The following is a 21600-nucleotide window of genomic DNA, read 5'->3' as shown; positions in this document are numbered from 1 at the left end:
GAACCAAGACATGCAGGAGGAGCCGGACCCACCTGACAGGCGTACGGCATCTCCCCGGGTTTGTGGCTGGACTTCATGTGGTTCAGGAAAGCCGGCTCGTTCTCAAAGGCCCACTCACAAATACGGCACATACCTGAGACGACGGAGAACCACAGGTAGATCCGAAGCCTGTCGGGAATGTTCCCAGCAGAGAGAGGGAGGTACTTACAGGAGGAGGGGGCGGGGCCATGCACCTGCTCCTGGTGGTTCTGCAGCTGAGCCGGGGACGAAAACTGTCGGTAACAGAACCTGCAGCAGTGCTTGTCTGTGCAGCTGCCTCCTCCAATCAGCTCCGAGTGCTGCAGCGTGTGCTGCATCAGCCTGTGCAGGCAGACACGCACGCACACACAAGCACGCACGCAGACGCACGCAGACACACGCAGACACACGGGCACACACAGAGGTAAGGGCCTGGAGGGTCCGGCGGCGCGGTCGGCCGTCTCGGCTGCCTACCTCAGGTTGTTCTCGGCCTGGTGGGAGCAGATCTGGCAGATGAAGGGCGGCGTTTGGGGCCCCACAGGCTGAGTCTTCCTCAGACTCAGGTCCCCCTCAAACGTCCCGTAGTAGAACTGTTCAACGCTCATCACCACCCGTGGGGGCTCTCGAGTCGGCGCCGTGGGGACACTGACAGAGGTTATGGCAGAGAGGGCGGGGCCAGGAGCTGCGGTGAAAAACAATCAGATATTTACTAGTCTTACAGCTGTTATCATTTACTATTTAACTCTTTACATTCTGTTGTTTTAAAGAGATGTGGAGCAAAAACCAGGAAAGGTTGGCATTTGGAGAAGGTTCTCCGGGTTCTGCGGTGTAACGGTCGGTGGTGGAGCCTCCAGGTTCAGTGACTTTACGTCGTGTCAGCGATGAACTGAAAGGCGTTTGGCTTCTTCTCCTGCTGTCACTCACGCGCTTTACGTTTTTGTTTCAAACTCGCTGTTGCACGTGCAACGACCGCCGCCTGCGCGCTCAGCGTGAATGAATCAAAACCTCGTCGTTCCCTCCACCGAAACGGTGGGCCGCTTCATTCGTGGCCGAGACTTCCCGTCCTGGTCCCGTGACGGCAGAGACGAATCCCGTCCCGCGGGAATCCTAACTAAATGTCGTCCTCTACGGCAAAGCTCATCCACAAGGGGCGCCGTGGGGCCAACACACCAGAACCAAACAGGACCCGGTCCAGCTTGGACTAAAGTTCTCAAAGCACTCCGGCTCTCCGACACATCTGTGCTGGTTCTGTTCTGCCGGGCTCCTAACCTGTTTTCTAACTAACCCTTCAGAACTTAAAGGGTCGGGTCCAACAGACCGGATCAGAGTTCTGGTATCACAGATAAGGAGCCGTACCGCTGTTGGGGGGAGTGGCTCTGCTCACTCCAATGGCTGACCCGGCGGGCAGGGCGGGAGACGTCGCCAGCTTCAGGGTGTTGGCGCCGCTCATTTGGGTCACTGTGAGGTTGCCTGAAAAAGCAGCAGTTTGGTGAGTCTACGGGCCTGTTGGCAGAACCACGGCCCATCCGCCGCTCTCACCGGTGCTGGTGCAGAGGGTCAGTGTTGTGGGCAGCTGCATGGTGGCAAAGGTGGAGCCTGGGAGGGCGGGGCCTCCTGAGGGGGCGTGGGCCAATCTGGGCTGGACTCCAGACACGGGCCGGACCAGCTGACCCAGAGACGAGGCTGCGGGGACAGAGACAGCGGCGTGAGGCGTCGGCGGAACCGTCAGCTGATCATCTCCACTGTTGGGGGCTGCCTACACTGGATCAGGGTGAGGGGCTGCATCATCTGACCCGGCTGCAGGTTCAGAACCAGAGGAGCCCCAGGGTTCACCATGGTGGGTAGCTGGAACCCCTGCAACAGAAAACACCTGAGGCGTCACACCGACCCGGCGGAACCCAAACGGATCAACAAAAGTTCAGTTTTCAGACTCTTATCAACCTAATCCAGATTAGTAATCCGGATTAGGTTGATGTGTTGCCAGTTTTGGACGTTCTACGTGACGGTACCACACCCTGTTTTTCCCGCCGGTGCAGCAGCTTTAGGGAGGATGTGGGTCAAACCCGGGACCACGCGGGACCACCCATTACCTGTCAGTCATGGGTCCTGGACCCATCCTGGTGGCATAAGGAGATTTTCCCTCCGTTGACAGAGTGGGGGCTACAATCAGAAGGCCGGGCGGTAAAATATGCCAAACCCGGACAGGGTCTGCGGTACTGAAAGGGTCCGGGACCGGCAAGATGGTTTTAGTGGTTGGGGAGCAGGGAGGGAGTTCAGACACAGAACAGACTCACTCCATCCCACTGAGCGTGTGCAGCCTCTCTGCTCTGATTGGATGTCTGTACTTCTCCTCACACCATGAAAACGTCGACGTTGTAATTCATGTTTATTATGTTTAGAAAATACCAGAGTTTCCATGCAGGTCATATTATTTGGTTGTCTTGTAGTGTCGTCACGTAAACGTCTGGTCTGCTGTCTGACTTCCTCAGGCTGCAGGGTTACTGTGGGAGCTGCAGCACAGGGAATTATGGGAATTACCCCTCTGCCTGCTTTGGTCAGAATAGGGTTGATCACGGGTGTTTCTTTTTGCCTACGGCTCCTTTCATCTGGCAGTCGTGTTGTTTCAGTCTTAGTTATTTCTTCCTGTTGTGTTTCCTTCTTTTTAGCACCATGAGTGTGAAGGGGGGCGGATGATGACACCTGTGCCATGTACAATGTTCATGTCAAAATAAAAGCGGAGAGTACTTCTTATCCCGTGTGTTTGCCTCTATTGTAGCGTTGATACAGTGTATGTCTGCCACATATTATGTACCAGTTGGTGAGAACTTTGCCAGACTTCTAACCGGGCCATAAAGGTGGGAGACCACTGTTGGAGTGGACTGCGTTGGACCAGGTGGCTGTTGGGTCACGTTCTAAGTTCCAGAGGTCATTGAACGCATCAAGCAGAGATGCTGATTGGCCCTCAGTTCTGTGGCTCAGCCTGTCGTTGGGGGGTTTGGACCAATGGGGTCAGCTATGAAGACAGAATAAAGACCCTTAAAGGAGGTTAAGTCTCCGTGTGGGGGAGGGACGCTACATTATTGTATGGCTCTCACGAAATGACATTTGATAATATGTTGATGGCTCTCTGGGCCAAAAAGCCCCCCCCCCCTGACGTAGGTGATTCTATATGAGGTTCCTGCATTCATCTGTATGCTGACGACACACTTCTTTACTTTGACGGCCCCTCCCAGGAAAACAGCTTCAGCATAGCATTAAAGAATCCACATTTCCCTCTCCAGACTGCATCTCAAGTTAAATGTTACCCGGACAAAAATGTGGTTTGGTATGAGGGGCATCCACCATCAAATACCCCCCACCTCCACGCTTGATGGGATGCCTCCAGAACACGTTATGGAGTACAAACCTCTTGGAATCTGACATAACTTTGCCCTTCTCAACCAACATTGGATTTTTGCAGGTAAAGGTTAAATGAAAAGAGGCGTTCTGTCCAGAATAGGCTCCTCCCCCTCCTTTTCATCAAGACAAACATTGGTTCAAACATTCTTGGTTAAGGTGATGATCCCTACGGACTGGCTTGTAAAAGTTGAACCCCTTTATCCCTACTCTTTAATTCATAACTAATGCTGCACTGAACTCATCAGCAACCTGGATGTAATATTTACTGGAGGAAAAATTCACGTCTACTGTTATTTACAGATCTCTGCTTGGTCTTTGTCCGCCTGATCTTTAGCGCCCCTCGCCCAGAGGAGTCCTCTGATTGAACCAATCAGCCGCTAGCAGAGCTCGGAGGTGTGGTAGATCTGGAGGACCAGGACTGATTTAAACCAGAGATGCTGCAGTCACACGGATTTCAGGGTTTTACATCTTTAGATCGGGTTTTTTTCTGATTCTATTCAAGTCATTTCTGGTTCTTGTCTTTCCTTCTCCTGCCTTTTGCAGGGCCACAGCGGAAAATAACATGGTTGTTCTGTCCTGCTTAAACAAAACAAAAAGAAATAAAAGACATGTCAAAGTTGTAGCTGAAGGAGCTGCTCCAGTATAACAAATAGGAATTCATGTCCATGTGGGAAAATGCTTTATATCCTTTTATAAGCTGCTTAGAATCCACAGAGCGCTGAAGTGGATCCAGTTCAGGGTCAAAACTACGTCACGAACAGAACAAACGTGAGAACAGGAACAAGGTAGAACAAGGACCCCCCCCCCCGCTAAAACTGGGGGGTCGCCATACCTGCGTCGTCAGGAAGATGGGCTGACGGCCGCCTGAGCCAGCAGCCGGGAGCAGAAATGTCCCTCCAGAGGTCTGAGTCAGGATCAGGGGCGGGGCTGGAGTAATCGTGGGCGGGGCAGAAGCAGTGGGTGTGGCCTCAACAGGGAGGCAGAGAGGAGAAGAGGAGTGGGTGCTGATGGGGGGAGGAAGAATCCCGCAGGAGGAGACGGTCCGAGGAGGAGACACAGCTGGAGAACACAGAACACGGAGCTCAGACCATCGACTGTATCCTAGAACTGGACTGAGTGGCCCCGCCCCCCTGGCCTTCCAAACAGGAAGTACCCTAAAATCCCAAATACTTCTATAGTGAAATAAACAGCTGTTACTCAGTCATTCTATTGGTCATATAAACTGACTCATCAGATGCCTCCATAGAGTGGGTGGAGCCAGCAGGCCCCCACATCTGACAGAGGTTGTGTTACCTGCTTTTAATTAGTAAGGGTGTGGCCTTCCAACAAGCTTGCTCCTGATTGGTCAAAGAAACAATGACCCACACCAGAAAAAAAGACGACTGAATCAACTTCATTAGGAAGAAAACCATTTCTATGGGGGGGGGGGTCAGAAGATGGTTCTGAACCACCAGAACCGAGACACACAAAACGCACAAAACTGCACAGGCAGAGCTATAAATACACACCCAACTACACACATGCAAACAACACACACCCACACGATCCTGTCACACACTCAGGGTTACCTGCTGGGAGGGGGGGGGGTGTTGTAGGAGGCGGAGTCTCTGAGTCTTCTCGAGGAGACGGAGAATCCTCCACTTCAAAGACACAAACAAACAGGTGTTTCTGCAGGAACGCCACCTTCATCCAAAGTGGGCGGGCACTCACCTGGCTCACCAAAGTTGTCCATGAAGTCATCTTCCTCCACACTGTCGTCCACCTGCTGCCATGGCTCCAGCTCCTCCTCATCACACTCCATAAACAGCTCTGTTTCCATGTTGCTATGGAAACCGAACAATCAGCATCGCTTTGGTTTCTGAGCGACTGTTTCACCTGAACCATCATCAACAATGGACAGCTCAGCCCCTCCCTTCCCGTCTTCCCAAACAGGAAGTATCGTTGCTTCCTGATACGACGACGGTAATTGGTCTGAGTCGCTCCAAGTCATCGTATCCATGGCAACTACTGTCGCTGCTGACATGGATGCCATGACTCGGACTAATCACTGTGGACTGGCTTCAACTTGGCGGCGCCCGTATCAGGAAGCAACGGTGAGGGATCTGGCCTCATTTCGTGAGAGGTTTCCTATGGGTGACGTCACGCCTCGATCCGTCCATGTTTCTACAGTCTATGGAACCGACCCGACCCAAACTGGAAGATTTGCATAAAAATGTCTGCAGCTTCTAATTGGACGGAACCAAGTAATCGTTGTTTGGAGCCTGCGGTTCCACTGAACTGAGCCCACAGACAATTTCATTTCAACAGACAATTCTTCACATTTCAAGGGAAACCGGTTGGTTTTTCCTGCACGCCCCTTTGCGCACGCGCACACGGTTGTAGTACCGGCTATGGCCGCCGGGGGCGATCCTCGCAGCGGCTGGACTCTTTTTGTTTGAGAAACGCGCCTTAACACAGCCGGGGGAACCCGTCCAACCCGCGCGGGAGCGGGGACCAGGAGGAGCCAGGTCAACAGTCACGAAGTGGGTCACTTTTAACCAGAATCCGTTCTGGAATGGGTCAGAACTGGGTTCCCAGCCGCGCCGTGCATTGGGTCTGCCGCGCACCTGAACCGCCCCCCCGGCAGCACCGAGCTCGTGCACGGCAGAGGAGACGTGCCCGCGCGGACGGGCCGAGCAGACTGGACCTACCTGCAGCGGGACGGATTCTGCCGAACGGGTTTTCTGCAACCGCGTTTGGTTCGACATGCAGAGGCGGGCCTTCCTCCTTCTGTGCCCGTCAGAGCTCTGCATTGTCTGGCATGCTCCCTACGTCACTTCCTGCCAGAAAGCGGGCTTGTGTTGTTGTCTGGCTGGGCGGAGCCACTTTAAATGACGTCACGAAATCACCCATATCATAGATTTTTCTAAATTGAGGCTTCGTCCTGGGAGCACGAGGATGGACGCATGACGTCAACAAGACACGCCCCCCAAACGTTTGGACAGAGAGCTGTGTTTACATGCAGGTATCTAGACTGCAGCGGCAGACTCAGCGGTCAGTATGACGTGGCAGCTCCAGATTGGTTCTTACAGCCTCCCCCTCCTCCCGGGCGAAGCACCGCTCCCGTTCCCGCTCTGCTCATCACACTTCCGGTTTCATCTAAACAGTTAAGAGTTCCTTACAGAACATTTTTACTCTCTACAGGTTTTACTGACACATCTTCATCACAGCGTTCTTTACGTTCCTTCATCTTCTTCATGTTCCCAAAGTCCGGCCGGTTGAACAGGAAGTTTCTAACTTGACAAATCAAGACAAAATATTTCTTTGGGAGAAGTTTTTATTCATTATTTTGCTGACAGCTGAGCTGTTTGGCTGCACATCGCCTTCAGCCAACAGTAGCTGGGATAGGCTCCAGCAACCCTGGGACCACAGATGGGACTGGATGGGGACATGGATGGATGATGGAAGGATGGATGGATGGATGATGGAAGGATGGATGGATGGATGGATGATGGACAGACAGATGGATGATGGACGGACAGATGGATGGATGGATGGATGGATGATGGACGGACAGATGGATGGATGATGGACGGACAGATGGATGGATGATGGACGGACAGATGAATGGATGACGGATGGATGGATGGATGATGGACAGACAGATGGATGATGGACGGACAGATGGATGGATGGATGGATGGATGATGGACGGACAGATGGATGGATGATGGATGGATGGATGGATGATGGACAGACAGATGAATGGATGACGGATGGATGGATGATAGTAGTAGTAGTAGTAGTAGTAGTAGTAGTCTTTTTTATTTTGGACTAGTGAAACAAATGTAAAATAACAGAATAAGACAAGAACGAGACAAAACTTACAAAAACAAGAAAAAGACAAGTAAATTATACAAAACAAAACAAAACAAAATGATATAAACACCAGTCCAAAAGGGAGTGAGAAGAAGAAAAATCTTATAAACTCTCACCCCCCTTTACCCTAAGCCCTTACTTTCCCACCATCAGAGTCCAGTGCCCTACCCAAGTGTATATGTACATATATACATGTAATTTTCATTTCCAAACAACATACAAATGAATAACAAAACGTATTGTCAAAGTATGCAGATTTATAAATGCTGACATTCTGTATTTTTTTGTATTTGCACATATTTATCCATGATCATCTTCCTGTATCTATATTTAAATTCTTTTATGTTTGGACATTGTTTCAAGCATTTACTGGTTCTGTTCCACAACTTCACTCCACAAATTGAAACACAGAATCTCTTTTTATTTGTACGTGCTTTATGTATGACAAATGTATCTTTTTCCCTAAAATTGTATTTTTCCTCTTTTGTAATAAATAACCTTTGGATATTTGTGGGTAATAAGTTGTTTTTGGCCTTGAATATTATTTGAGCGGTACAATACTCTACTAGATCGTAAAATTTGAGTAATTTTGATTCTATGAATAATTTATTTGTGTGCTCAAGGTAACTGACTTTGTGTATGATTCGTATTGCTCTCTTCTGAAGTATTGAAAGTGAATGTAACGTTGTTTTATAGTTGTTCCCCCAAACCTCTACACAATAAGAAAAATATGGTAAAACTAATGTACAGTATAACATGTGGAGTGATTTGTGGTCCAGAACCAGTTTAGCTTTATTTAAGACAGAAATACTTCTGGATAGTTTAGCTTGTATGTAGCTAATATGTGCTTTCCAGGTAAGTTTGTCATCAATTATGACCCCAAGAAATTTATTTTCATAAATTCTTTCAAGTTTCACCCCATTTATGTGCATGTCAATGTCAATATTTTTACCCTTATGGTGACCAAATAACATCATTTTTGTTTTACTTAAATTTAGTGAAAGCTTATTTACATCAAACCACAGCTTCAGTTTTTCCATCTCCTTCTTAACAATTTCAATGAGTTGCTGCAAATCATCCCCATCACAAAACACATTTGTATCATCAGCAAATAGAACTAGCCGTAATTTGTTAGAAACCTGAAATAAATCATTTATATATAAAATAAACAATATTGGTCCCAGAACCGACCCCTGAGGGACACCACAAACAATGTCCAAACATTGGGAACAAGCACCATCAACCTTTACAAACTGCTTTCTGTTGCTCAAATAGCTTCTGATCCAGTCTAGCACTAACCCCCTAATGCCATACCGATCCAATTTATGAATTAATATACAGTGGTTAATTGTGTCGAAAGCTTTTTTTAAGTCAATAAATACCCCGATTACATGTTTTTTATTATCAATAGCATTTGTTATATTTTCTATTACATTCATCAGGGCCAGTGATGTTGATCGATTTGACCTGAACCCATACTGTCCTTCGTCCAGTATCTTGTGCTTTTCGATGAAAGAGTTTAATCGGGTTATGAACATTTTTTCCAAAATCTTTGATAACTGCGGTAACATAGAAACTGGCCTATAGTTTGTGAAGTGATGCTTGTTCCCGGTTTTGTACAATGGTATAACTTTTGCAATTTTCATTTGATTAGGAAATGAACCTGTTTGGAATGATAAATTGAAGATATATTCTAACGGTTTCAGAATTCCACTGATTACTGTTTTCACCAAGGCCATATCAATGCCATTAACATCAGTAGAGAGTTTACCCTTCATTCCTCTCACGGTCTTTAATATTTCATTTTCAGTTACTGGGTTAAGAAACATGCTACTGGGATTTCTGTCAATTAACATTTGCACATCCTTTCTAAATGTTCCTGGATCCGGGATTTGCTTTTCTAACTCAGGTCCCACGTTTACAAAGAAATCATTAAATCTTTTAGCAATCTCTTCCCTTTGATCTATTTCTTCACTCTTACTAATAAAATACTTTGGATAGGAGTCTTCCTTGTTACCCTTTCTTAGAATAGTATTAAGTATGCCCCATGTTTTTTTGATATTACTTTTGTTTTCCTCTAAAAGTTTTCCATAATATTCCTTCTTGCATGTTCTTATGATCTGCGTTAGCTTATTTTTGTATTTTTTATATTTAATTTCGGCCTCTTTTGTTCTCTTTTTTAAGTAGTTTTTATAAAGAGTATTCTTTTTCTTACATGCATTCTGCAGTCCTTTTGTAATCCATGGACAATGGAAATACTTAATTTTTTCCTTGAATTTTTTAACTGGACAATGTTTATCATACATCGAACCAAATATCCGCAAAAAATAATCATAAGCCTCATCAACAGTTTCTTTTTGATAAATCACATCCCAATTATGCTCAAGTAGCTCAGTTTTAAATGCATTGATGGAGGTTTCTGTTTTAATTCGTCTGTATCCCATTGAGAAATGCAACTTGTGGTTGACATAACTATTGTCATATACTGTGAAAACTGGAAGATGGTCACTGATTTCATTAATTAGCAACCCATTAACTGTTTTATTTTCAGTGTCATTGGAGAATATGTTATCAATTAATGTTGCACAACTTGCAGTTATCCTACTTGGTTTTGTAATTCTTGGAAATAAGCAAATGCTGTACATGGTGTTAATAAATTCTTCAACTGCTTTAATCTTATGAGGATTTAATAGGTCAATGTTAAAATCCCCACATACAAAAATTACTTTATTTTTATCCACAAACATTTTCTCCATCCAGCCTGTAAACATTTCCATATTTGAGCCTGGTGTTCTGTAAATACAACTAACAACTATATTTTTTTGATTTTCTTGAGAGATTTCGATTGTTAAACATTCAAGCATATTGTCAACAACAGCTGTCATGCTATTCACTACTCTGAAATGCAGAGTTTTATCCACATATAGAGCAACTCCTCCACCACCTTTGTTTAGTCTGTTACAGTATCTGAGTTCATAACCCTCCAAAATAAAGTTTTCAACTCCCTTCTCTGCATTGAACCACGTTTCTGAGATTGCTATCACACTAAAGCGTTGTGGAAAAATTGCACAAGTATTCCTTAATGTTATCAAAATTTGCATACATGCTCCTGCTATTGAAATGAACAAGTGAAAACTTATCTTTACATTTAATGTTGACGTTATAATGCTCTTCAGTGTAATAACTGCAATTATCTGTGATGGCAGAGAAGAAATGGTTGATTGGGTCAATGTCATATTCCATGTCCTGTAAATTGTGATCAATGTAATCCAATGATTCCATCCTTAATTGGTCAGAATAAGAATTTATGTTTTGTGTTCCTGGTGTTGACGGTTGAGGTTGTATTGACATTTGATCTGAGGAAAAGTGTAGTGTAAGTGTATTACCTCAATTTCCAGAAGGCTCATAAATATCAGAAGATATTTAATATTTGTCCAGATCCTTGATGTCCCTAATCAACACCACCTTAGCTTCCTCGGGGCTCCCGTTGAGCTTGATGAACACTTTACAGTTAGTTGTCCAGGTGCTTTGTATTTTTCCTCTTTTCTTTAGGTAACGTGCTTGTTTTGCTATATCAGCATTGTGTTTTGTAAGATGCTCGTTTATATAAACATCTGTTCCTCTCAGCTTTCTGCCCTGTTTCAGCAGAGCAGCCTTTTGCTTTCTATTGACAAACCTCATAACAATGGCTGGTTTATCCTTCACATTTTTCCTAGGCAAAGTATGGCAAGCCTCGATGCCGTCACAGTCCAGCTGGATTCCTTTTTCCCTTAGAAAACCCAAAACTTGTTGCTCCACAGAGCTGATGTCTTGTTCATCTGGCTCTCCGTCTCTGTTGGTGGTCACAGCTCTGGCGTATGATCTGGGTTTGACGCTCAGGCCTGTGATTACCACATCATTCATCCGTGTATACTGTTCAAGCTCCATCACCCTTCTTTCCAGAAAGGCAATCTTCTGGTCCTGCTCTTGCTTCTGGACCCGCCAAACCTTCACCTCCTCAATGAAGTCCAGAATGCCTTTTTGTTGTGACCTGACAGCAGAAATCTCTTCCGCAAGGAAATCTCTCAAAAGATGATGGACAGACAGATGGATGGATGATGGATGGATGGATGGATGATGGACAGACAGATGGATGATGGATGGATGGATGATGGAAGGATGATGGACAGATGGATGGATGATGGACGGACAGATGGATGGATGATGGACGGACAGATGGATGGATGATGGAAGGATGGATGGATGATGGACAGACAGATGGATGGATGATGGATGGATGGATGGATGATGGACAGACAGATGGATGGATGATGGATGGATAGATGATGGATGGATGGATGGATGGATGATGGACAGACAGATGGATGATGGATGGATGGATGATGGAAGGATGATGGACAGATGGATGGATGATGGACGGACAGATGGATGGATGATGGATGGATGATGGACAGACAGATGGATGATGGATGGATGGATGATGGACAGATGGATGGATGATGGACGGACAGATGGATGGATGATGGATGGATGGATGGATGATGGACAGACAGATGGATGGATGATGGACGGACAGACGGATGGGTGATGGACGGACAGATGGATGGATGATGGAAGGATGGATGGATGGATGATGGAAGGATGGATGGATGATGGATAGACAGATGGATGGATGATGGATGGATGGATGGATGATGGACAGACAGATGGATGGATGATGGACGGACAGACGGGTGGGTGATGGACGGACAGATGGATGGATGATGGACGGATGGATGGATGGATGATGGACAGACAGATGGATGGATGATGGACGGACAGACGGGTGGGTGATGGACGGACAGATGGATGGATGATGTAGGAAGGATGGATGGATGATGGACAGTAGGCCTGCACAATATACCGCAAATTTATCGTTATCGCGAAATCAAGCTGTGCAATATGCATACCGCAAAAGACGGCGAGAATCGCAATAAATGGTTACCTTAAATGTGCTAAAACAATGTCATGGCAGCTGGAAATATTGAACAAATGAAATAAATCCCTTTATGCATTTAACCAATCAGAAGGACCCGTTTACGTTTTTGATCAATCAGATGAGCCCTTTTATGTTTGATGTTTGCCTCCTACGTCGACAAGGGTCATTTGTAGTATAACTTTTAAACTGTTGCAGTGAAATGGAAATGACGTTTTTTTTTTTTTTTTTTTGCTATTTGTTTATATACCGCAATTTATATCGTTATCGCAATATTAATTACCAATATCGCATATCGCGAGTTTTCCTCACATCGTGCAGCCCTAATTGACAGACAGATGGATGGATGATGGACGGACAGATGGATGGATGATGGACGGATGGATGGATGATGGACAGACAGATGGATGGATGATGGACGGACAGACGGGTGGGTGATGGACGGACAGATTGATGGATGATGGACGGACAGATGGATGGATGATGGAAGGATGATGGACAGATGGATGGATGATGGACAGACAGATGGATGGATGATGGACGGATGGATGGATGATGGACAGACAGATGGATGGATGATGGAAGGATGATGGACAGATGGATGATGGATAGACAGATGGACGGATGGATGGATGATGGACAGACAGATGGATGGATGATGGACAGACAGATGGATGGATGATGGACGGACAGATTGATGGATGATGGACGGACAGATGGATGGATGATGGACGGACAGATTGATGGATGATGGACGGACAGATGGATGGATGATGGAAGGATGATGGACAGATGGATGGATGATGGACAGACAGATGGATGGATGATGGACGGATGGATGGATGATGGACAGACAGATGGATGGATGATGGAAGGATGATGGACAGATGAATGGATGGATGGATGATGGATAGACAGATGGACGGATGGATGGATGATGGACAGACAGATGGATGGATAATGGACAGACAGATGGATGGATGATGGACGGACAGATTGATGGATGATGGACGGACAGATGGATGGATGATGGACGGATGGATGGATGATGGACAGACAGATGGATGGATGATGGACGGATGGATGGATGATGGACAGGCAGATGGATGGACGATGGATGGATGATGGACGGACAGATGGATGGATGATGGACGGACAGATTGATGGATGATGGACAGAAGGATGGATGGATGATGGACAGATGGATGGATGATGGACAGACAGATGGATGGACGATGGACGGACAGATGGATGGATGATGGACAGAAGGATGGATGGATGATGGACAGATGGATGGATGATGGACAGACAGATGGATGGACGATGGATGGATGATGGACGGACAGATGGATGGATGATGGACGGACAGATTGATGGATGATGGACGGACAGATGGATGGATGATGGACGGACAGATTGATGGATGATGGACGGACAGATGGATGGATGATGGAAGGATGATGGACAGATGGATGGATGATGGACAGACAGATGGATGGATGATGGACGGATGGATGGATGATGGACAGACAGATGGATGGATGATGGAAGGATGATGGACAGATGGATGATGGATAGACAGATGGACGGATGGATGGATGATGGACAGACAGATGGATGGATGATGGACAGACAGATGGATGGATGATGGACGGACAGATTGATGGATGATGGACGGACAGATGGATGGATGATGGACGGACAGATTGATGGATGATGGACGGACAGATGGATGGATGATGGAAGGATGATGGACAGATGGATGGATGATGGACAGACAGATGGATGGATGATGGACGGATGGATGGATGATGGAAGGATGATGGACAGATGAATGGATGGATGGATGGATGATGGATAGACAGATGGACGGATGGATGGATGATGGACAGACAGATGGATGGATAATGGACAGACAGATGGATGGATGATGGACGGACAGATTGATGGATGATGGACGGACAGATGGATGGATGATGGACGGATGGATGGATGATGGACAGACAGATGGATGGATGATGGACAGGCAGATGGATGGACGATGGATGGATGATGGACGGACAGATGGATGGATGATGGACGGACAGATTGATGGATGATGGACAGAAGGATGGATGGATGATGGACAGATGGATGGATGATGGACAGACAGATGGATGGACGATGGACGGACAGATGGATGGATGATGGACAGAAGGATGGATGATGGACAGACAGATGGATGGACGATGGATGGATGATGGACGGACAGATGGATGGATGATGGACGGACAGATTGATGGATGATGGACAGAAGGATGGATGGATGATGGACAGATGGATGGATGATGGACGGACAGATGGATGGATGATGGATGGATGATGGACGGACAGATGGATGGATGATGGACAGTATTATCTGAGCTTCTTCATCCATTAAATCATCTTCAAATGGACACGCCATGCTGCTTTACCTCTCTGAAAACAAACTAACCTTCAACTAAACCTGCTCCAGATCAGGGGGGTATTCCAGGAAGCATGTTTAAACTACCCTGACTTTAACCCTGAACTCTGGCTGAAATCCACCTGAACTTGCTTACTCTGGGTATGTCGGTTCCAAAAGACCGGGTATGAGTTAGTGTAATTGCGCTCGACTTGGTAACCCTGGGTTAATGCACGTTCACGGAAGGTACATAAAGACATTCTCAATAGATCGCCGATTTCCGGAGTCACCATGGAAACGCGTGGAGAACCAAAGAGAGCGCAATACTTTAGTGAGACGGAGTCTGAGATTTTAATGACGGCGTATGAAGATTATACGTCCATCAAAAAAGTAACACAGCTGCATCGTCAGAAGAAATAGTTTCTGCTTGTAGTAGAAGAACAGACAAAGTAAACGCACAAGTTTCTGATCTTATTTCCAGTTTCCTTGTGACGCATATATATATATATATATATATATAACTTATCCAATTTTGCCACCTTAAATGAAATACTTCTATTGGTAACAAGTAATTGAGTTAAATTTATTCAACCTAATTTATTACATCTATAAAACTCAATAATTGTTTCTACAACTCAAATTTATGTATTTATCAAACTAAATGTCATATTACTCCAATTCAATTAATAATTTTTCCATCTTAATTAATTATATTTCTTGATCTCTCATATGTCTAAGTATGAGCCGTCAGATATACTCATTTTTATAACAATAAAAAGAACGAGGAAAAAATGCACGTTGCGCACAAATTCATTAAAGAATTGTCCGTCTTAGTCATCATCCTAATAATCGGTAGGGGTGCTATATAAACTCATCATCCTCTCCTTCACTGCAGAAGGTGCAGAGACATAAGCATAGTAGGACAAAATAACTCGGCAAAACACGGTGAAACACACTAAAACAGCTAAACAACTAAACACATTTTATAAAAACCCCAAACTTAAACCCAAATCCGTCCAGACAGGCAAAGGGAATGGTATCCCACAATCCCTTGCGGTGCCGATCTAACAGCAGCACCAAAGTCACACCTACTTAATTGAATTAATTTGAATGAAAGTAAAATAACTGTCTGATAAATACGGGTTATTTTTAAACTGACTTAACAAACAAATAATTTATCTTAACTGAAGCAAATAACTTAGTTAGATCAAAGTGAAAAAGTTGAATTTTCCCAACATCCATATGTGGTCTTCTCACCCTCTCACTGTGGAAAAAGTATTATCTAAGCTTCTTCATCCACTAAATCATCTTCAAATGGACACGCCATGCTGCTTCACCTCTCTGTAAACAAACTAACCTTCAACTAAACTTGCTCCCGACCAGGTTATGTTCAGAGCATGAGTTGCTATGGCAACTTGAACTACCCTGAAACATACCTCCATTTCTGGAACAGAAAGCTGAGGTTATCCTTTTCATTAGCCTCAAACTTACCGTGTTAACTAGCATTACCTGCTTTCTGGAATAACCCCCTGGATAGAGGCGGGGTTAACCCAGACAGCTCAGCAGCCTATAACAGCATCTCAAACACACAACAGACGTACCGCTGAACTATTATATTTCTGCACTGTAGAGGAATCTGGAGAGACGCACACATGAACCGAGAGAACATGAAAGAACGCCAGTGGGATTTGAACCTTCTTTTGCTAACCACTACACCACCATGTAGCCCTGCTGAAACTCCCATTAATCACATGTCAATCAAATTGATTAGCAGAGTTTCTCAGAGTTCCCTCTGGCTATCAACAACCAAAATGAGGAACCCAGCAGTTCCTGGTTCCCAAACCCAGAACCTCCATCTTTCAGACCAAAGTCCCTGAAAGTGTTGGAACGTCTGCCCTGTTAGGAGCTGCTGCCCCCGGTGGGGGCTTAGGGTTCCTTACAGTGTCAGTTCTGGTCCAGTGGACCGGGTGGAGGTAAAGGTCTGCTCTCTGACTGCAGCTAATCCAGAACAAGCCTGTGCTGCATAATCTGGTCTAATCCAGTAATCTGTCCCTCCCCCACGGTGCCGGTCTCAGACCTCAGTCAGCTCTGACCTGCAGGGATGGAGGGTGCCGCTCTGGGGGAGTTCCTGGTTGTGCCGTGGCCCGGTACCGCAGACTGGACTGTCTGGGAGGGTCTTTGGATGAAGTGTGGAGCAGCACTTGGGTTCTCTCTGATCTGTAGGTTCTGGTTGTTTTTCAGGTTCTGGTTGTCCCGACTGAAACTATGATTTCCACTTTTGACCCAAGATCTTATCCAAGTTAGAGGACTGGAACAAGACCGTGGAGATGTGTTGATGCAGATCTTGATCCCGACTACGGCTGACGTGGATCACAGCTTTGCCATCAAGAAAATGGGGTTTGCTGTCAGATTAACGTCAGGACCGTCTCTCTGCTGCAGGCGTGGCGGCGCTCAGAAGGTGGATAGGGGGAGGTGTTTGTCGCTGCACCATCCGTCTGGATGGAAAGACGGTTCTGGTGACAGGGGCAAACAGTGGCATTGGGAAGGAGACCAGCAGGGATCTGGCGCGCAGAGGTTAGTCCGCCGGTCCAAACGCGCGGTTTATCCGTTTACGATCTCACAACGATCGTCTTTGGTCTCGAGGAACAGAAATGTTGTATAAGTGAAAAATGGCAGATTTAGTGTTTTGGTTTTAATCAAACGATTCAAATAAGAAAAAAGTGAATCCAAGTGAGAGGATTTGATCAACAAAGTCACGTTTTCCACGTTCAGACGACTCTGACGAAGACGGAAGACATCCGTGGAAAGATGTCAGGTATGTGGAAGAAACCGTGTCTGATAAGAGAAGAACTTCAGAACATCCAATAATAGTACTGGATTAGATTGATCTCAAATGTCTTCCAGTGTGTCCATCATTCATTCATTTTTGGTGATGGTCACCACAGCTGCCCCGGGGCAGACTGGCAGTTCCCGCCTACGGCCCCTCTGACATCACCGGGACATTCATACTCAGTCACACACCAGTGGAGCCGCGCTGGAGGCAGGGAGGGGGAAGTGTCTTGCCCAAAAACACAAAGACAGTTGACTGGGGTGATCGAACCACCAACCTTTTCGATCATTGGACGACCCGCTCACCCACAGCCGTCCATAATGTTGATGCTGAGGTTCGACCAAACCGTTTGGGCTGAAGTGTCTCTCATGATGCTGACCTGACGGGGTGGGAGGTCAAACATTGTGCGCCCCCCCCCCCCTCCCCACCTCAGCACCAACTCCCCCTGACCTCACAGACCCTCTGGGCCGTCGGTTTGCCGGGCTGAGCGGGATGGGGGGCCGCTCTCTGTCTGTGGACGGCAAAAGAAAGCCAAACGTCAGAGAAGCTGCTCTGGTTCTGGATCGGAAGAAACGGTCGTGGCGTGTCAGACGGACAGGAAAAGGTTTGCTGTGGGGTCAGACTTGGGACCTGTATGTGGTCCAAACCTGCTCTGGACTGGAATCCTTGCAGTTTCAGAACCGAGCCGTTGGTCCTCGTGGGGAGACCCAGATTCCCGGGATCTCCTTGGGCGTCTGAAGCCGCTGTACTCAGATCTGTTCAGACCTTCAGGGTTCCCTCCCCATCGTGGTCAGACTGTGAGGTGTGTTTGTTCTGCTGAGCAGGGGCCCGGGTGGTCATGGCGTGCCGGGACCTGAGTCGGGCGGTGCAAGCAGCAGAAGAGATCAGGAAGTCCACAGGAAACGGGAATGTGGTCGTCAGGCACCTGGACCTGGCGTCGCTGTACTCTGTCAGAACCTTTGCCAAAGAGTTTCTGGACACCGAGGATAGACTGGACATCCTCATCAACAACGCAGGTGAGAACACATGTGAGCCCACCTGTCTGCCCACCTGTCTGCCCACTTGTGAGCCCACCTGTCAGCCCACCTGTCTGCCCACCAGTCTGCCCACTTGTGAGCCCACTTGTGAACCCACCTGTGAGCCCACTTGTGAGCCTACCTGTCTGCCCACATGTGAGCCCACCTGTCAGCCCACCAGTCTGCCCACCTGTGAGCCCACCTGTGAGCCCACTTGTGAACCCACCTGTGAGCCCACTTGTGAGCCTACCTGTCTGCCCACACGTGAGCCCACCTGTCAGCCCACCAGTCTGCCCACCTGTGAGCTCACTTGTGAGCCTACCTGTCTGCCCACTTGTGAGCCCACTTGTGAGCCCACCTGTCAGCCCACTTGTGAGCCCACCTGTCAGCCTACCTGTGAGCCCATCTGTCTTCCCACCTGTCAGCCCATCTGTCTTCCCACCAGTCTGCCCACATGTGAACCCACTTGTGAGCCCACTTGTGAACCCACCTGTGAGCCCACTTGTGAGCCTACCTGTCTGCCCACATGTGAGCCCACCTGTCAGCCTACCTGTGAGCCCACCAGTCTGCCCACCTGTGAGCCCACTTGTGAACCCACCTGTGAGCCCACTTGTGAGCCTACCTCTCTGCCCACATGTGAGCCCACCTGTCAGCCTACCTGTGAGCCCACCAGTCTGCCCACCTGTGAACCCACTTGTGAGCCCACTTGTGAACCCACCTGTGAGCCCACTTGTGAGCCTACCTGTCAGCCCACCAGTCTGCCCACCTGTGAGCCCACCTGTGAGCCCACTTGTGAGCCTACCTGTCTGCCCACATGTGAGCCCACCTGTCAGCCCACCAGTCTGCCCACCTGTGAGCCCACTTGTGAACCCACCTGTGAGCCCACCTGTGAGCTCACTTATGAGCCTACCTGTCTGCCCACTTGTGAGCCCACTTGTGAGCCCACCTGTCAGCCCACTTGTGAGCCCACTTGTGAGCCCACTTGTGAGCCCACCTGTGAGCCTACCTGTCTGCCCACATGTGAGCCCACCTGTCAGCCCACCAGTCTGCCCACATGTGAGCCCACTTGTGAGCCCACTTGTGAGCCCACCTGTGAGCTCACTTATGAGCCTACCTGTCTGCCCACTTGTGAGCCCACTTGTGAGCCCACCTGTCAGCCCACTTGTGAGCCCACCTGTCAGCCTACCTGTGAGCCCATCTGTCTTCCCACCAGTCTGCCCACATGTGAGCCCACTTGTGAGCCCACTTGTGAACCCACCTGTGAGCCCACTTGTGAGCCTACCTGTCTGCCCACATGTGAGCCCACCTGTCAGCCTACCTGTGAGCCCACCAGTCTGCCCACCTGTCTGCCCACTAATGAGCCCACTTGTGAGCCCACCTGTCAGCCTACCTGTGAGCCCACCAGTCTGCCCACCTGTCTGCCCACTAATGAGCCCACTTGTGAGCCCACCTGTCAGCCTACCTGTGAGCCCATCTGTCTTCCCACCAGTCTGCCCACATGTGAGCCCACTTGTGAACCCACCTGTGAGCCCACTTGTGAGCCTACCTGTCTGCCCACCTGTGAGCCCACTTGTGAACCCAGCTGTGAGCCCACTTGTGAGCCTACCTGTCTGCCCACATGTGAGCCCACCTGTCAGCCTACCTGTGAGCCCACCAGTCTGCCCACTAATGAGCCCACTTGTGAGCCCACCTGTCAGCCTACCTGTGAGCCCACCTGTCAGCCCACCAGTCTGCCCACCTGTGAGCTCACTAATGAGCCCACTTGTGAGCCCACCAGTCTGCCCACCTGTGAGCTCACTAATGAGCCCACTTGTGAGCCCACCTGTCAGCCTACCTGTGATTCCATCTGTCTTCCCACCTGTCAGCCCTCCACGGGCCCCAGATTGAGTCTGCAGCTGTTTGCAGGAGTCATGATGTGTCCAAAACGGCTGACGGAGGATGGGTTCGAAACGCAGCTGGCTGTCAATCACCTGGGTCACTTTCTGCTGACCAATCTGCTGCTGCCGAAATTGAGAAGCTCCTCCCCCAGCCGCGTGGTCAATGTATCATCCATTGCCCACAGGGGGGGTAAGACTGCTGACATCTCACCCAATCCTTCCAGAGCATCTGGGACATCTGTGTCCTGGTCCAGGTTCTGGAGCTAAAGGCCGCCTCTTTCATCCTCAGGTCGCATCGACTTTGACGACCTTTTCTTCAGCCGGCGGCCGTATGGCGCTCTGGAGAGTTACAGGCAGAGCAAGCTGGCCAACATCCTGTTCACTCGGGATCTGGCACGCCGGCTCAAAGGTAAGAACCAGCAGAACCCAGAGGTCCTGGTTCCTCCAGAACCAGCTGTGTCAGAACCCAACTGCACCTGCTGTCTTCACCTGTTCTCCAGGCTCAGGTGTATCGGCCTTCTGTCTCCACCCGGGCGTCATCCGCACCGAGCTGGGTCGTCATGTGGAGAGCTGGTTCCCCCTGCTGGGGGCGCTGCTGAGGCTCCCCGCCCTGCTGCTCATGAAGACGCCATGGCAGGGCTGCCAGACCACCCTGTTCTGTGCCGTGACCCCGGGTCTGGAGGATCGGTCCGGATGCTACTTCAGGTATTTCAGACCCACCTTTGAACTGTTGTGGGTTTTCTGGGGTGGGGGGCAGGATATTTAGTGGTTTTGGGTGGAACATCTTCTTACCCAAATGAGTCAGATGGTTTTGTTCAGGTGAGGCTGTCAGCATCAGGTGTGGCGTTCAAAGAGGTACAAATTCTCTCAGGTCAACCTCTGTGTGTCTGCAGTGACTGTGAGGAGAGGGAGGCGGCCCCAGAGGGGCGGGACGACGAGGCGGCGAGGAGGCTGTGGGACGCCAGCGCCCGGCTGGTCCGACTAGGAGACATTTCCAGCGTCAGTCAGGACCAGACAGAGTCACACAGGTGAAGCTTTGGATGGAAGCAGCTCGGCTTCACCGTCCAGGAGTCACTTTCCCGCCACGTTCCCACGGTTCTCCTGATGCGGTTCCAGCAGAAGACGCCGTCTTTGTTCTCGGGTGGACTCCTCCTTCCAAGATCAAAAGAGTCTTTTTGAAATGGAATAAAAAAATTCACAACAAA

At 48.3% G+C, this 21600-nt stretch overlaps 2 protein-coding genes across 7 annotated transcripts in view; one reads left to right on the top strand and one right to left on the bottom strand.

The window, feature by feature from the left end:
* pogzb (pogo transposable element derived with ZNF domain b) overlaps window positions 1-6329 on the bottom strand; it is a 14617-nt gene extending 8288 nt beyond the window's left edge. Inside the window, exons 1-10 of one of the 3 annotated variants that reach the window (XM_078933709.1) lie at window positions 6108-6329; window positions 5128-5240; window positions 4986-5057; window positions 4250-4476; window positions 1779-1872; window positions 1558-1701; window positions 1375-1488; window positions 493-700; window positions 209-360; window positions 33-133 (exon numbers count right to left, since the gene is read on the bottom strand). In XM_078933709.1, the coding sequence (XP_078789835.1) occupies window positions 33-133; window positions 209-360; window positions 493-700; window positions 1375-1488; window positions 1558-1701; window positions 1779-1872; window positions 4250-4476; window positions 4986-5057; window positions 5128-5236 (1221 nt within the window). In that variant the 5' untranslated portion in view covers window positions 5237-5240; window positions 6108-6329. Of the gene's footprint in view, window positions 1-32; window positions 134-208; window positions 361-492; window positions 701-1374; window positions 1489-1557; window positions 1702-1778; window positions 1873-4249; window positions 4477-4985; window positions 5058-5127; window positions 5241-5802; window positions 6060-6107 lie in introns of those variants that run through there. The other 2 variants (XM_078933710.1, XM_078933711.1) reach the window with 2 other exon arrangements.
* On the top strand, window positions 6324-21600 carry crdhl (cone RDH-like). 4 transcript variants are annotated; one of them, XM_020701879.3, is made up of 7 exons: window positions 6324-6562; window positions 17112-17246; window positions 18327-18518; window positions 20424-20585; window positions 20685-20804; window positions 20896-21100; window positions 21289-21600. In XM_020701879.3, the coding sequence occupies exons 1-7, from the start codon at window positions 6457-6459 to the stop codon at window positions 21425-21427; spliced, it is 1059 nt and encodes a 352-aa protein (XP_020557538.1). In that variant the 5' UTR covers window positions 6324-6456; the 3' UTR covers window positions 21428-21600. The 4 variants fall into 4 exon arrangements, with proteins under 4 accessions (XP_020557538.1, XP_020557541.1, XP_078789868.1 ...); XM_078933742.1 differs by lacking the exon at window positions 6324-6562 and adding an exon at window positions 16642-16891 and having other exon boundaries at window positions 21267-21431; XM_011473355.3 differs by lacking the exon at window positions 6324-6562 and adding an exon at window positions 16644-16891.

Source organism: Oryzias latipes, chromosome 16 (assembly GCF_053564925.1).
Source record: "Oryzias latipes strain Hd-rR chromosome 16, Olatipes_Hd-rR_3.1".
NCBI lineage: Eukaryota > Metazoa > Chordata > Actinopteri > Beloniformes > Adrianichthyidae > Oryzias > Oryzias latipes.
Note: the sequence above shows the minus strand (reverse complement) of the source record. Positions and strands in the feature narration are given on the sequence as shown.